Source organism: Rhinoraja longicauda, unplaced genomic scaffold (assembly GCF_053455715.1).
Source record: "Rhinoraja longicauda isolate Sanriku21f unplaced genomic scaffold, sRhiLon1.1 Scf000335, whole genome shotgun sequence".
NCBI classification, from domain to species: domain Eukaryota; kingdom Metazoa; phylum Chordata; class Chondrichthyes; order Rajiformes; family Arhynchobatidae; genus Rhinoraja; species Rhinoraja longicauda.
This window is the reverse complement of record NW_027601553.1, coordinates 17,879-35,037: the sequence shown is the minus strand read 5'-3', so window position 1 is coordinate 35,037 and position 17,159 is coordinate 17,879. Positions and strand designations below refer to the sequence as shown.

Below are 17,159 nucleotides of genomic sequence, written 5' to 3'. Positions count from 1 at the left end.
CCACCCTTTTGATTCCATAACTTTTCCATTGAGCAAAGCCTCTATCTAAGACAGACGGTTTAAAAGAAGGATTATTCGCAATAGGAAGGAAAACAGATAATTTACTCAATTTTAACGTAAGCTTTAATTGTTTCCAGGTACGGATAACACTATGTATAATGGGATTACCTCCATATGTTTTTTTATTTAAATTTATTGGAGCTAAGAGGATCGCACCAATATCGAATGGTAAACAATCCTCTTTCTCCATCTTTAACCAATCCGGTTGTTGATCAGAATCATCCAACCAGCAGGTTATATTTTTAATATTAACCGCCCAATAATAAAATAAAAAGTTAGGTAAAGCAATTCCTCCATTAATTTTAGACTTACATAAGTGTCTTTTATTTATTCTATGAGTCTTGTAGTCCCAAATAAAATTAGTAACAATTGAATCAATTTTTTTAAAAAACTTTTTTGGAAGGTAGATCGGAATTGCTTGAAATAAGTATAGTAGTTGTGGAAGAAAGATCATCTTTATAGCATTACTACGACCAACTAATGATATAGGAAGTGTTTTCCAAAATTGGATATTTCTGTGTAATTTAGCAAGTAAAGGAGGAAAATTTGATTTAAATAAAGAAGTATATTTCCTAGTCACGTAAATTCCAAGATATTTAAACTTTTCATAGGCAATTTTAAAAGGAAATTGTTGAAGTATGGCCGGATTATGCTCCATTATTGGCATAATTTCACTTTTATACCAGTTAATTCTATAACCTGAAAATGAACCAAATTGAGTTATGAGATTTAATAAATTCGGAATGCTAATTTCTGGCTTTGTAATATATATTAATACATCATCCGCATATAAAGAAATTTTATTGGTTGTATATTTAGTGTTGTAGCCATAAATATCTGAATTTGATCTAATACTCTCAGCAAGTGGTTCTATAATAAGGGCAAATAAAAGTGGTGATAGTGGACATCCTTGTCTACAACCCCTAGCTAAATGAAATTTAGATGACAGCATTTGATTAGTTAATATTCTAGCTGTTGGGGATGTATATAAAAGTTTCACCCATGCACAAAAATTTTCACCTAGTTGAAATTTTTCCATCACTGAGAAAAGATAGGGCCATTCTACTTGATCAAATGCTTTTTCAGCATCTAGCGAGATGATTGCTAAATCTTCATTTAATAGTCTATTTGAATAAATTATATTAAACAAGCGTCTCAAGTTGAAAAATGAATATCGTTTGGCTATAAAGCCTGATTGATCGGGGTGTATCAATTTGTCTATAACTAGACTTAATCTCTGAGCTAAGATTTTCGCTAATATCTTCTGATCAGTATTTAAAAGAGCTATCGCCCTAGACGAACCAGGGTCTTCAGAATCCTTATCTTTTTTAGGAATGAGGATTATTGTTGATTAAGTCAGAGTTTGTGGCAATCTCTGTTGTTTAAAGGCGTGACTATATACAGTTTGCAAACGTGGAGAGATCAACCCACTGAATTTTTTATAAAATTCATTATTTAAGCCATCAGGGCCAGGAGTCTTCCCATTTTTCATGGATTTAATAGTCTCTTCAACGTCTTTCATAGTTATTTCTGCGCCCAGTAAATTTCTATCACTCACATTCAAACCAGGAAGGTTACATTCCTGCAAAAACTTTTGCATCTGCGCAGAAGTATCTGTTATTTTTGATGAATATAATGACTGATAAAATTGCAAAAATCTCTGATTAATATCCTTAGGTAGTTTAAGCAAATCTCCATTTTCTGATCTAATTTTATGAATTGTAGAATCATCTTCTAATTTACGGAGTTGACGTGCTAGCAATTTCTGTGGTTTATCTCCAAATTCAAAATGATTTTGTTTAGTATATTGAAAAAGCCTTAAAATATGAGCTGAAAGGATCGGGTTCTTGATCACCTCCCTGACCAAGGCCCTTCTCCCCCGATTGCTCAGTTTGGCCGAGTGGCCAGCTCTATGAAAAGTCCTGGTGCTTCCAAAATGTTTCCATTTAAGAATGACGGAGGCCACTGCACTCTTCGGGACCTGCCATGCTGTGGAAATTGTTTTATACCCTTACCCAGATCTGTGTCTCGACACAATCCTGCCTCAGAGGTCTACGGACAATTCCTTCGTCTTCATGGGTTGGTTTTTGCTCGGACATGCACTGCCAACTGTGGGACCTTATGTAGACAGGTGTGTACCTTTCCAAATCATTTCCAATCAATTCAGTTTACCACTGGTGGACTCCAATCAAGTTGTAGAAACATCTCAAGGATAATCAATGGAAACAGGATGAACATAAGCTCAATTTTGAGTGTCATACCAAAGGTCTGAATATTTATGTAAATGTGATATTTCAGTTATTTATTTTAAATTACTTTGCAAAGATTTCTAAACACCTGTTATCACTTTTTTATTATGGGGTATTGTGTGTAGATTGATGATTAAAAAAATAAGGCTATAACGTAGCAAAATGTGGAAAAAGGGAAGGGGTCTGAATACTTTCTGACTGCACTGTACATTGCTACCATAGTTTAGGTTTGAATTTAACATATAATTGAGGAGGTCTGTGCAATAATAACCCTCACTTTTGTGAAAAATTATTTACATGCATTAATAGGATCCTTACCCTACAACCTGTAAAAATTTAATGTCTAAATTCAACCGATAAGTTGGTCAAATAACATAGGCACCTTGTTTTGTTTTGTGATTTATGGATTTTTAAAATGTGAATATCTCATAAGGACGCATTTGTGGGTTAGCAGTATATTGCACCAACACCCTCAATTTTAAATCATTCAAAAATGAACTTCATAAACATCGATAACACTTCTTATTTCTGTCATTCATGGTAAGATTTGCATCATTTTGTGTGCGAGATATACAGGGTTGCACTGTTTCACATATCGTAACTGTTTCTCGTGAAATTTATTACGAGAGGAATAGAATATATAAACAGGAATGTAAGGATGAGATTTGATAAGGCACTGGTCAGACCGCATCTGGAGTATTATAAGCAATTTCCCCCCATATATGAGGAAGGATGTGCTGGAGAGTCCAGAAGCGGATAAAGAGAATGATCCCAAGATTGATTGGATTACAATACGGTGAATGTTTGACGGCACTGGGCCTGTACTCAGAGGAGTTTAGAAGGATGCGGGGAGTTGGGGAGGATGTAAAGAGGGACGGCGTTGAAACGTACCGAGAAGTGAATGACCTTGACAGGGTGGATGTGGAGAGGATGTTGCCACTCGTGGGAGTGTCTAAGATCAGAGGCCACAGCCGCAGAATAAAAGGCCATGCATTCCTCTCCATCTATCCTCCTCAATGCCCACTCCCCGTTTACACTTACCCATACCCCTCCCCGGGGAAAGCTCTTTCCTTTCCCCGTGCCCAAATTCCCAGCTTACACTCCTGGTGCCCTTCCACCATGCCCCTTCCCCATCTACTCTCCTCTTGCCCTTCCACCATTCCCCCTTCCACATCTACTCTCCCCTTGCCCTTCCACCTTGCCCCCTCCCCATCTACTCTCCCCATGCAATCCTCCCCAACTCCCCTCCACCTTCTCTCCCCGACTACAAGTCCCCTTCCCCATACTCCTCTCTCCTATGCCCCTCACCATCTACCTAACACAATGCCCCCTTCCCTCACTGACTACCCCCCTGTATACCTCTCCCCATCTATCCGGTACCCGACCCTCCGCGTGCCCACCTACCATCTCGCCCTTACCCTCGCCGCCTCCCCTCTCCATCTACCATCTTTTCTCCCCATTCCTCCAATCGTTCCATCTCCCCCTCACCTCCTCCCCATTCCATCTACCGTCTATCCTCCAGCCCGTGCCCCTCAACCACGTGTTTTCTATATTGTGTATACAACTTTCTGGTGAATTATCGACACACACTCTTGAAAACCTTTCACTTTTACCCTGACAATATTACATGCCAGCGAGAGAGTCAAGAGTGTTTTATTGCCATATGCCCCGAAACAGCGAATATGCACCGGCGGCACGGTGGCGCAGCGGTAGAGTTGCTGCCTTACAGCGAATGCAGTGCCGGAGACTCAGGTTCGATCCTGACTACGGGCGCCGTCTGTACGGAGTTTGTACGTTCTCTCCGTGACCTGCGTGGGTTTTCTCCGAGATCTTCGGTTTCCTCCCACACTCCAAAGACGTACAGGTTTGTAGGTTAATTGACAGGGTAAATGTAAAAATTGTCCCTAGTGTGTGTAGGATAGTGTTAATGTGCGGGGATCGCTGGGCGGCGCGGACTCGGTGGGCCGAAGAGCCTGTTTCCGCGCTGTATCTCTAAATCTAAAAAAAAAAAAATCTAAAATCTAAACAGAAGAATGAAAAGTCACCCATTCCTTCTCTCCAGTATCTTCAGTTTAAAACAACATTTGCAGTTCCTTGGTAGATACAAAATGCTGGAGTACCTCAGCGGGACAGGCAACATCTCTGGAGAGAAGGAATGGGTGATGCTTCAGGTTAAGACCTTTCTTCAAACAGAATTTGCAGTTCCTTCCTCCACACTGAAATTGTTACCGTAGCACAACAGCTGAGTAAACATTCTACCCTATAAACACCATAATAAACACCAAAAAAGGTTTATATATATGAACCTTTTTATATATGGATATAAAGTATACACACGCACACACTCATATATATATAAACATAGTTTTTATATAAATTTTATATTATAAACAATAACGGTGTGATCAGCATGGTTTTGTACGTGAGAGATTGTGTCTGATGTATTTGATTGAGTTTTTTGAAGTATCCAAAAAGGTTGACAAGGGCAAGGCCATAGACATTTTCTCTATGGACTTTAGCAAGGCATTTGAAAACGTTCATGATAGTCTGTTCTGGAACGTTAGATCACATGGGATCCAAGGGGAGTTTGTAAACTGGATGTGGAATTGGCTTCATGGAAGGAAGCAGAGCACAGAGGTGGCAGAATGATTTTCACACCGAAGGCCTTGTCTAGTGCTGTGCTTCAGGGTTCGGTGCTGGGCCGATTGTTGTACAATGTGAGGCATGATTAGTAAGTTTGCAAATGACACTGAACTGGATTGTGTCATAAAAGTGAAGATGGTTATTAAAATCACTGCAGGATCTTGATCAGCTGGGCAAGTTGGTTGAGGAATGGCTAATGGAGTTTAATGCAGATAAGTACAAGTAGGTGATTTTGGGAAGTCAAACCAGGCCAGGACCTTCACAGTGAATGTACGGCAATGTTGTAGAGCAGAGAGATTGCAGAGTACAGGCACGTAGCTCCCTGAAAGTGGCATCACAGGTGGATAGGGTGATAAAGGAGGCTTTCGACACATTGGCCTTCACAGTATTGAGTGGAGAAGTTGGGACATTATGAGAAGACGCTACTGCACCTGAATCTGGAATATTGCGTTGAGTTTTGGTCACACTGCTGCAGAAAGGATATTATTAAGCTAGAAAAAGTTCAGAGATTTCTCAGTATGTTGCCAGGACCAGAGGCACTCAGCTATAGGGAGATTATTTATTCACAAAATGCTGGAGTAACTTAGCAGGTCAGGCAGCATCTCAGGAGAGAAGGAATGGGTGACGTTTCGGGTCGAGACCTTCAGACTGCTATAGGGAGAGGTTGGGCAGATTATTCCATGGATCACAGGGCAGAGGAGTGATCCAATTATATTCCAGAGAGTCATGAGGTGAATGCACAGTCTTTTAGCCAGACTACTCACTGTAACACTGATACACCCCACACCCCTCACCGTAACACTGATACACCCCACACCCCTCACTGTAACACTGATACACCCCTCACTGTAACTCCAATACACCCCTCACTGTAACACTGATACACCCCACACCCCTCACTGTAACACTGATACACCCCTCACTGTAACACTGATACACCCCACTATGGCGAGTCCGAAACTTGTTGGTTGTAGACGAAGTTTATTGCAGCAGCAATACCCGAATACAGAGTTAAACAACAAGGTACAGGACAACCAATACAAACTTACTGTCTTCCTTGAAGACTTCGCCGAACTGACTAAATCGGGCGCCAAACGCGCACATGACATCGCTGGTCAATCAGCGATGTCGCTCCCTGGACCAATCCCCATGGTCGCGTTCCCACGTGACCTCGCTGGCCAATCCGAGGGTTCGACGACCTGGACCATTCTCTATGGTCGCTACATGACCCCCCCCAGAACCCGAGGTGCGGAACCTAGCAGGGAGCCGGATTTCGCGACCATAACGAGTACGGAGAGGGACAGCCTGAACCACAGGAGCCGGAGGTTCCGGACTTGGTGGAACAGCCGGAACGAGAGGTTCTGGAGGAACTACCGGCACGGGGGGTCCTGGAGGAACTGCCGAAACGGGGGGTCCTGGAGGAACTGTCGGAACGGGGGTTTCCGGACTGGGCGGAACTAACGGAGGTCGGCCTCTCCTAGGGGTTTGACCGACCAGGACTGGTTGATCCGGGTCCAAATGGGCAGGTTTGAGCCGGGACACCGAGACGAGTTCACTCTTGCCGCCCATGGCTAAGGTGAAGGTAGCCGTTCCCTTACGTAAAACCCGGAACGGCCCTTGATAGACCCTCTGCAACGGGGCGCGATGGGCATCTTTACGCAGAAAAACAAACTCACAGTCCTTCAGGGAAGACGGTTCATGTACCATGGGACACCCATGACGTGAAGTCGGAACTGGAGCCAGGGAGCCCACCCGTTCCCGGTGAGATGCTAACGCTGATGGGACTGTAGGGAGCAGGTCTGAAGGGTCCGGAAACAGATCTCCGGGTACTCGAAGTGTCGAGCCATATACTAGCTCTGCGGACGACACACCGAGATCTGGCTTAGGAGCAGTCCGGATGCCCAAAAGAACCCAAGGGAGTTGGTCTACCCAGTCCGGGCCTTCAAGCCTTGCACTGAGGGACGCCTTAAGTTGGCGGTGGAACCTTTCTACGAGTCCATTTGCCTGGGGGTGATATGCAGTTGTGGGTTGTAACTTGGACCCGTACAGTTCCGCCAGCGCGGCCCAGAGGGACGAAGTGAACTGTGGCCCTCTGTCAGTGGTAATAACTGCCGGGACCCCGAAACGAGCTACCCAATGAAGGGCCAAATTCCTAGCACAAGACGCTGACGAAATATCAAACAATGGGAAAGCCTCTGGCCACCGGGTGAACCGATCCACCACCGTGAGGAGGTGGGTGTAACCCCGGGAGGAAGGCAAAGGCCCGACCAAATCCACGTGGATGTGGAAAAAACGAACAGCCGGGACCTCGAAATCCTGTACGGGGGGCTGGACGTGGCGCTGGACTTTAGCGGTCTGACAGGGCACGCAGGAACGTGCCCACCCCGCTACCTGTTTCCGCAGGCCATGCCAGACAAACCTCGCTGCTACCAAGGCAGAGGTGGAGCGGATGGACGGGTGCGCCAGCCCATGAATGGCATCGAAAACCCGGCGCTGAAGGGAGGGCGGTACTACCGGCCTGGGACGGGGAAGAGAAACATCGCACCAGACTTTCGTGCCCTCCGACCCACAAGCTACCTGGGCCAACTTCAATCCCGAAGTGGTGGACCGGTAAGCCGAAACGGTATCCGCTAGGAGCTGTGCCTCCGCAAGCTCCTGGGGATCCACTTCGCAGTCCACCGCCGAAATAGGGGGAAAAGCAGGTCTAGACAGGGCGTCAGCAACGGCATTAAGCTTACCCGCGACATGACGGACATTAGTGGTAAATTCGGAGATAGCAGTCAGGTGCCGCTGCTGGCGGGCCGACCATGGGTCAGACAATTTCAAAAAAGCAAATGTTAATGGCTTGTGGTCCGTAAATGCCACAAATGGGCGGCCCTCGAGGAAGTACCTGAAATGACGAACAGCTAAATAGAGAGCTAGAAGCTTTCGGTCAAATGCGCTATATTTCAGCTCGGCCGAATTTAGTTGCCGGCTGAAAAACGCTAAAGGCTGCCAACGGCCACCGACCTGCTGCTCCAGAACCCCGCCCACCGCCACGTCAGAGGCGTCAACCGTCAGGGCCGTGGGGGCGGAGGGGCTCGGATGGACCAACATGGTGGCGTCTGCCAAGGCTGCCTTAGCTGCTGTAAAAGCCGACTCTGCGGTCGGGGACCACAACAACTCTACCGGATTCCCTGCAAGGCATTGGAAAAGCGGGCGCAGGACTCGCGCCGCTGCCGGAACGAATCTATGGTAGAAATTAACCATGCCTACGAACTCCTGCAGCCCTTTTACTGTGGTGGGCCTGGGAAAAGCCCGGATAGCCTCCACCTTCTCGGGCAAAGGGGCGGCGCCGGCAGGAGTAATTCTGTGCCCTAGAAAATCGAGAGCAGGCAGGCCGAATTGACATTTGGAGGGTTGGATAATGAGCCCGTGGTCTTGGAGCCGCTGGAACACGGTCCGCAAATGGGCCTGGTGTTCCTGCACTGAGGGGCTGGCGACCAGGATGTCGTCTAAATAAATAAACAAAAAGGGTAAACCCCGGCCCACGCGGTCCATCAGTCGCTGGAAAGCCTGTGCCGCGTTCTTTAAACCGAAAGGCATACGCAACCATTCAAACAACCCGAACGGGGTAATAGTTGCAGTTTTCTGTATGTCCTCAGGTCGCACCGGAATCTGATGGTATCCTCGCACCAAATCGATTTTGGAAAACACCACCGCTCCTTCCAGCCCAGATGAAAAGTCCTGTAGGTGCGGTATGGGGTAGCGATCAGCCGTGGTGACAGCATTGAGACGCCGATAATCGCCACATGGCCTCCACCCCCCAGATGCCTTGGAGACCATGTGTAACGATGAGGCCCACGGGCTGTCAGACTGACGGACAATTCCCATTTCCTCCATCTTCCTGAACTCCGCCCTTGCCACCACCAGTTTGTCTGGCGGTAGTCTCCTGGCCCGAGCGAAAATGGGAGGGCCTTCGGTGCGGATGTGATGGACCACACCGTGCTTAGCCGAAGGTGTGTCAAAACGTTGGACGAGCAGCTCTGGGAACTCTGCCAGAATCGCAGCATACGAGTCGGGGGCCGCGACGACGGCCTGGACAGTAGGGCTGGGCGAGGAGGCGATTGCCGGAGCGACGTGCTCATCTTCGGCAGAGGGTCGGAGGTCGTTACCGCGGACATCAAGAACCAGTGAAAAAGCCCAGAGAAAATCTGCGCCCAGGATCGCTTGTTTGACGTCGGCTATGATGAATGGCCATTCGTACGTGCGGAGGCCTAACACAAGGGACATCTTCCGTGTACCGAAAGTGCGAATTGGGCTGCCATTAACCGCGATGAGGGTGGGACCTGTCTTACCTGATCTGGTTTCGAGGTCGGTCGGCGGCACTATGCTGACGAAATATTCTGTGTCCGTGAATCGATCATGGACATAGAGGCGCCGGTTCTGGCCAATCGTAACTGCCCCTATGTACGATCGGCCGAGGCATTTCCCGCGAAGGTACAAGGCAAACGACAGTTGCGGGATTCGTTACCCCATCGTAGGTGATAATAGCACCAGCCGCGCTTGTGTGGATCTTTTTGGCGGGCTTTCGGAGAATTGGCGGGAGACGTGGCGCCATCTTGCCGTCGCTGTGGCGTGGTCACCGATGTCGAGACTTTGTTGATTGAACCACTTGCCTTGTTTTTTGCCGCTATGAGCGCGGCCGCTTTCGCTGCATATGCTTCGGGGTCCTTAAAAGAACAATCCGTGAGCAGCAGTCGGACATCCTCGGGAAGTTTCTCGCGGAATGCCTGTTCAAACATCGGGCAATCCGTATGCTCACCGGCTAGCATCATCATTTCGGCCATGAGGACGGAAGGCAGTTGGTCTCCAAGATCCGGTAGGTGCAGAAGTTTTGCCGCACCACCATGCTTATTAAACCCGAAGGTTCGCAGTAATACCTTCTTCATGGCCTCGTACTTGTCTTCCGCAGGTGGATTCACGATGAACCGCATCACGCGCTTGGTTGTGTCCGGCGATAGAGCGCTGACGAGGTAGAAGTACTTCGTGGATTCGTCCGACACCTTCTTTATATGGAATTGAGCCTCGGCGTGGATAAACCAAGCTTGCGGTGCGTGCGTCCAAAATAACGGAAGATGAACGCCTGCCGCGCTTGACTCCGGTGTGCCCTGCTCGGTCATCGTCAACGAGGCGTCGGGTTCCTGCTCAGTCGGTGATCGTCCAGATCACGTCGGGGTCACCAATATGGCGAGTCCGAAACTTGTTGGTTGTAGACGAAGTTTATTGCAGCCGCAATACCCGAATACAGAGTTAAACAACAAGGTACAGGACAACCAATACAAACTTACTGTCTTCCTTGAAGACTTCGCCGAACTGACTAAATCGGGCGCCAAACGCGCACATGACATCGCTGGCCAATCAGCGATGTCGCTCCCTGGACCAATCCCCATGGTCGCGTTCCCACGTGACCTCGCTGGCCAATCCGAGGGTTCGACGACCTGGACCATTCTCTATGGTCGCTACACCACACCATCACTGTAACACTGATACATCCCACACCATCACTGTAACACTGATACATCCCACACCATCACTGTAACACTGATACACCCCACACTGCAACACTGATACACCCCACACCCCTCACTGTAACACTGATACACCCCTCACTGTAACACTGATACACCCCACACCATCACTGTAACACTGATACACCACTCGCTGTAACACTGATACACCCCACACTGTAAGACTCTTGTATCAGTAACACATATTTTCTCTGTTGTTCTGCTCTGGGTTATTTCCCTGTTCAGTGTCGGCTGTTTCCTGGCAACTGGACCCAGTTTTTCTACATTTCCGGTGGTTGGGTGTTGTGATCGAGGCTGCAGCCTCTCACCAGTTTCCTGGTTTATCTCAGCGGTGGAGTGTCGACCTCAGTTGTTGTGTTACGGAGACCTGGCCACCCCTGACCCTGTACCTGACCCTTGACATCATCCTAACCCTGACCCTTCCTGCACCCTGACCCTGACTCCTCCCAAACCCCCTCCTGTCCCATATCCTGACCCTTCCTCACCCCTGACCCTGTGACCCTGACCCACCGTGACCCCTGTCCCTGACCCACCGTGACCAACTGTGACCTTGACCCACTGTGTCCCTGACCCACCGTGCCCCCTGCCCCTGACTGCTCACACCCGTAGTTTGCTGCATCGCTCCGGCCTGGACTGGAGCTGATCCCGTCCCGGAGCCCCGCGAATCCCTCACCGTCCCTTCCCCGATTCAGGAGGAGGAGGGGTTCCCCTGCCGGCCATGGGGGATCAGCTGGAGCCCAGCGTTCCTTCGCCGCAACTGGAACCCGACGCCACCTTTACCCCGGGGTCAGTAGAGCACCTGACCCCTGACCCAGGAGTGGAACAGTGCGTGACCTCTGCCCCTGGCTTGGGCGTGACCCCTATAACCCCTGCTGACCTCTCCCGACTGTATCACCCTCTCCCACGGGGGGAGTTCTCCCCCTCTGTCCTCCCCCCGTCCTCGGGCCAGAGCCACCGGGATGAATTCTTTGCTCTGCGGGTGAGTGTGGGCTGCGCGGTGGCTGGGAGATGGGTCTGGGATACTGCTGGGAAGCTGGGCATCGCCTCCTGGGGTCAGCGACGGAAGGACAGGCCTGGTCTCTCCCCCTGATGGTTGTGGTCAGAGAGAGGGCAGAGGTTTCATCTATCCGTCTGTCTCACAGTGAAGGGTCACAGTCTCCGTCTCACCTCTGTCTCTCTGTTGGATGGAAATCATCTCTCTCTCTCTCTCTCTCTCTCTCTCTCTCTCCCCCTCTCCCTCTGTCTCTCTCTCTGCCTCTCTCTCTGTCTCTGTCTCTCTCTCTGTCTCCCATGGCCACTATTTCTCCCTCTCTCCCCAGTGGAGGGTCAGTTTTATTCTCTCCCGGCAGAGGGTTGCAGTCTCTGTCTCTCCCTCTCTCTCCCCAGTGGGGGGTCACAGTCCCTGTCTCTCCCCAGTGGGGGGTCACAGTCCCTGTGTCTCCCCAGTGGTCACAGTCCCTGTCTCTCCCCAGTGGACATAAACCATCTCTCTCTCACTGTATCTCCACAGCCAGGTGTGTTGCAAGCAGCGATCAGCGAGACGGAGAGAACACTGGGGGATGAAGACGGCAAAGTGCAGGGAGCCTGGCTCCTCACAGAGTGAGAGACCCCGGATCAGTGGAGCGGCGGGGGGAGAGGGGAGAGGGGAGAGGGGGGGAGAGAGAGAGGGGAATGCCCAGCTTCTGCCGGAGTGAGACGTCAGTGGAGAGGGTGCAAGTGAGCAGGGGGTGGGAGATGAGGAGGGGAGGTGTGAGGGAAAAGGGGAGAGGAGACCGTTTCCGAGGGACAGGCAGGGTGTGGGAGAGGATAGGGAGGTGCGGATAGAGGGACAGAAAGGGGAACTGGGGAGAGAGAGGGGAACGGGGAGAGAGAGGGGAACATGGGAGGGAGGTGAACAGGGGGGAGAGAGGGGAACTGGGAAGAGAGAGGGGAACTGGGGGAGAGAGGGGAATGGGGGAGAGAAAGGGGAACATGGCAGAGAGAGGGGAACATGGGAGAGAGAGGGGAACTGGGGAGAGAGAGGGGAACTGGGGGGAGAGAGGCAATCCTACAGCTTGACTGACCCCTGACCCACAGGCGCAGATGTTGGTCAGGGGTGAGGCTGTGGGTGAGGGAGGGTGGGGGTGAGGCTGTGGGTGAGACAAGGGGGTATGGGTGGGGGGGTGGGTGAGGGAGGGTGAGGCTATGGGTGAGGGAGGGTGGGGCTATGGGTGAGACAGGGGGGTGGGCGAGGGAGGGTTGGGCGGTGGGTGAGGTAGGGTGGGGCTATGGGTGAGGTAGGGTGAGGCTGTGGGTGAGGGAGGGTGGGGGTGTGGGTGAGGGAGGGTGGGGGTGTGGGTGAGGGAGGGTGGGGGAATGGATGGGGGAGGGTGAGTGTGTCTGGAGGGTGGGGGTGTGGGTGAGGAAGGGGGGGGTGTGGGTGAGGGAGGGTGAGTCTGTAACGGGAGGGTGGGGGGAGGGTGGGGACAGACGCTCCCTTTGGGAAGCCCCGTTGCCAGGGAGCAGGAGTGAGTGAGTGCATCTCCCCATCTCGTGCCCCACTCAGGGTGGACCACTGGAACCGGGAGAGCGAGAAACTGGTGCTGCTGACCCCACGAGTCCTGCTGGTGTCTCATTACGACTTTGTGGGCCTGTCCTGTCACCTGCTGCTGCGAATCCCCCTGCACTACATCGACAGCATCACTGTCGGCCCCTTCCACTTCCCCTCAACCTCCCTCAGCAGGTGAGTCAACACTGGGCGGCCATGGTGGAGCAGCACTAGAGTTGCTGCCTCCCTCTCCCTCTCCCTCTCCCCCTCCACCCCCCTCCCTCTCCCTCTCCCCTCCCTACGGGTGCTGTCTGTATGGAGTTTGTATGTTCTTCTCGTCACCTGCGTGAGTTTTCTCCGGGATCTCTGGTTTCCTCCCACACTCCAAAGACGTACAGGTTTATAGGCTAATTAGCTTGGTACATGTGTAAAAATTGTCCCTTGTGTGTGTAGGATAGTGGCTATGTGAGGGAAGTGCTGGTCGGCGCGGACTCGATGGGCCGAAGGGCCTCTTTCTGCACTGAATCTCTAAACAAAACGAAACACTGGGCTCCCCACACCGCCCCCTCCCCCACCCTGGGGGAACCTCACCCCCCCCCTCCGCCTCCCTGGGGGAACCTCACCCCCCTCCCCCACCCTGAGGGAACCTCACCCCCCCCCCACCCTGGGGGAACCTCACCACCTCCCCTCCCCCACCATGGGGAAACCTCACCCCCCCCCTCCCCCACCCTGGGGGAACTTCACCCCCCCTCCCCCTCCCTGGGGGAACCTCACCCCCCCCCCACCCTGGGGGAACCTCACCACCTCCCCTCCCCCACCATGGGGAAACCTCACCCCCCCCTCCCCCACCCTGGGGGAACTTCACCCCCCCTCCCCCTCCCTGGGGGAACCTCACCCCCCCTCCCCCACCCTGGGGGAACCCTCACCCATTGCCGACACCACCCTCCATTCCCCACCCCCCCACTCCTGGACCCCCCTCACCCAGTCCCTCCACCCCCTCATATCCCACCCCCCCACTTCTCACGCAGTCCCTGCATATCCACCCGTGCACCAAATCCCTCCCCTCCACTCTCCACTCCGAGACAACTCTTACCCAGTCCCTACAGCCCCCCATATCCCGCCACCACCCCCACAACCAACTCTCCACTCCTAGATCCCTCTCACCCAGTCCTACCCACCCCTCCATTCCCCACTCTCCACTCCCTCTCACCCAGTCTCTACACCCCCCCCATATCTCACCCCCCCACTCCTAGACCATCCTCACCCAGCACCAAACCACCCCATATCCCCCACTACACCCATCCTCAGCCAGCCCAGACACATCCCATATCCCACTCTCTCCCACTCCAAGCCACCCCCCACTCAACCCCGCCCACTTTTACACCCTCAACTCACCCACTCCCACTCCTGCAAACCCCCATACCAGTTCACCCGGCTTCCCTTTACCCCCCTCCACCTCGTCTCCACCCCTGCACCCTCCATACCCCACACACCCTCCCTCCCACCCCCACTCCTCAACATCCCTCAGCCCCTCCCACTCCTACACCCCGATATCACCCCCCCACTGCGAGACACACCCTCCCTCCCATCCCCCACCCCCACACACCTGCCCTCACCCACCTCCCCAATGCCCCACATACACCGCACTTACCCTCTCCCCTCCCCCACTCCTAGACAGCCCTCATCCCCTCCCACACCTACACCCCACATCTCACTCCCCCTCACCCTCACGCCTGGACACCCCCACACACACTGTCCCTCCCACCTCCACTCCGAGACACACCCACACCCTCCCTCCTAAACCCACTCCTAGACACCCCCCACCCACACGCCCTCACCCACACCCCCTCACCCACAAACTCCCTCACCCCCCCCCCCTCACCCAAAACCCACACCCCCTCACCCACACCCCCTCACCCACAACCCACTCCCACCCCCCCTCACCCACACCCCCTCACCCACACTCCCTCACCCACATCCCCTCACCCACAACCTCCACCCACACCCCCTCGCCCACACCCCTCACCCACACCCCCTCACCCACACCATCACCCTAACCCCCCTCACCCAAACCCCCCACCCACACCCCCTCACCAGCAGCCCCCTCATCCAGACCCTAAACTCACCCCCTCACCCACACACCCCCGTCACCCACCTACTCATCACCCACACACCCCCTCACCCACACAGACTTTACCCACCCCCCTCACCCACCCCCTCACCCACACACCATCACCCACATACCCTCACCCACCTACCCCTCACTCACACACCCCCTCGCCCACACCCCCTCACTCACCCATCACTCAGTCCCTGCCACAGACCAGGTTAGGGTGGGGAGTGTATGGGGACCCCTGGAGTGGAGAGGGGGGGTTGGAGTATGGGGGGATCGGTGGGAGTGTGTGAGTGGGTGGGGGCTCAGTGTGGGGAGGGGGGGTTGGAGTATGGGGGGATAGGAGTGGGAGAGGTTGAGTGGGCAGAGGCTCAGTGTGGGGAGAGGGTGGCTGAGGAGATGTATGTGGGTGTCTGAGACTTGGGGTGTGTGGGACGGTGGGATATGGGGGTGTTTCGGACTGGGGGTGGGTTATGTTGGGTGTAGACGTGGGAGGGTATGAGTGGGGGGTGTCTCGGTGTGGGGAGTGGATGAGGGCTCAGTGGGTTATGGGTGTGTCTCGGAATATGGAAAGGGTGCGGGTTTGTAAGTGTGGTGTGTGTGGTGTGTTTGTGCGTGCACGTGTGTGTGAGTGTGGTGTGTGTGCGTGCGTGCACGTGTGTGTGTGCACGTGTGTGTGTGTGTGTGCGTGTGTGTGAGTGTGAGCGGGTGTGAACTCACCGCCCTGTCCTTTGAGCCCAGGCGCTGTGGGCTGGGGCTGCGGCTGGGATGGGACAAACTGCGGGAGCCGTCGTTCCTTTCCCGCTGGAACCCCTGGGCTCGGGATCTGCCGTCCATCATCCTGACAGAACACCCCGGGGTAGAGAGCGGGCACCTGTCACCCCCCTGCACGGTGAGTGGGGAGACTGGGGGGGGGGGCGAGACACTGGTTGGGGGGTAGGGGAAACTGTGGTGGGAGGCACTGGTGGGGAAACTGTGGGGGTGAGGGGAGACCGTGGGGGGGGGAGAGACTGTGGGGGTGAGGGGAGACTGTGGGAGTGACACTGGGGGTGGGAGACTGGGGGTGAGAGATGGGGAGAGACTGGGGGGAGACTAGGGAGGAGACTGTGGGGGGTGGACTTGGGTGGGGAGACTGTGGGGGGGACATCTACCTGTGTCTCTCTCTACCTGTGCCTGTGTGTGTGTGTGTGTGTGTGTGTGTGTATGTCTGTGTGAGTGTCTGTAGTCTCGCATCTCCCAGCACATGGGTGTGTATGTGTGTGTACATGCCCCACTCCACTGTCTCCCTCCCTGTGTCTGTGTGTGTGTGTACATGCTCCTCTACAGTTTCTCTCCCCGTGTGTGTGTGTGTGAGTGTATGTGAGTGTGTGTGCCTATGTGTGTACGAGCCCCTCTCCAGTCACCCCGTGTGCGTTTGTGTGCGCGTGTACATGTGTGTGTACATGTTTGTGCATGCATTTGTGTGTAGGTGTGTACTTTTGTGCGTGCATGTACATCCCCCTCACCAGTCTCTCTTCCTGTGTGTGTGTGTGTGTCCATGCTGTTGTCTCACTCCCCCTCTCCCCTGTATGTCTCCCCGTGCTGCTATCTCACTCCCCCTCTCCCCTGTATCTCTCCCCGTGCTGCTGTCTCACTCCCCCTCTCTCCTGCCCACAGTTGGGGTCTTTCCGCACGGAGCTGACCCGGGGGGTGGGGATGGCCCACCGGGAGCAGCCCCTCGCCGGCCGAGCCAACGGGCCGCTGCTGCTGGAGAAACCCATCTAGATGGAGACGGTCCTGGGCCTGGTGTCTGCCCTCAGCAACTGGGCGCAGCTGGGCTACGCCAAACCTCGCCGTCTGCTCTCCTTCTAGTGGAGCCGTGAGCTGGCAGCGTGAGAGCCAGCAGCCCGCAGCCAACACCCACACACACTGATCCAAGCCTCACCATCCCAGCGGCCGCAATGGCAGAGGGGTGGCGGCAGAGACGGAGAGGGGGGGTGGGGGGTGGGGGGGGGGGA

The 17,159-nt window shown here is 53.2% G+C and overlaps 1 protein-coding gene across 1 annotated transcript; it reads left to right on the top strand.

Annotated features, from left to right (window-relative positions):
- The first annotated feature begins 11,240 nt into the window (after window positions 1-11,240).
- On the top strand, window positions 11,241-16,926 carry LOC144590795 (tumor protein p63-regulated gene 1-like protein). Its single transcript, XM_078395223.1, has 5 exons — window positions 11,241-11,501; window positions 12,033-12,121; window positions 13,068-13,244; window positions 15,904-16,054; window positions 16,819-16,926. Exons 1-5 carry the CDS (start codon window positions 11,241-11,243, stop codon window positions 16,924-16,926), a joined length of 786 nt encoding a protein of 261 aa, XP_078251349.1.
- Window positions 16,927-17,159: the final 233 nt, after the last annotated feature.

Coding starts and splice junctions, on each gene's coding strand:
- LOC144590795 (XM_078395223.1), top strand. CDS start 11,241: ATGGGGGATCAGCTGGAGCCCAGCGTTCCTTCGCCGCAACTGGAACCC. Junction 11,502..12,032: donor ATGAATTCTTTGCTCTGCGG/GTGAGTGTGGGC, acceptor GTATCTCCACAG/CCAGGTGTGTTGCAAGCAGC. Junction 16,055..16,818: donor ACCTGTCACCCCCCTGCACG/GTGAGTGGGGAG, acceptor TCCTGCCCACAG/TTGGGGTCTTTCCGCACGGA.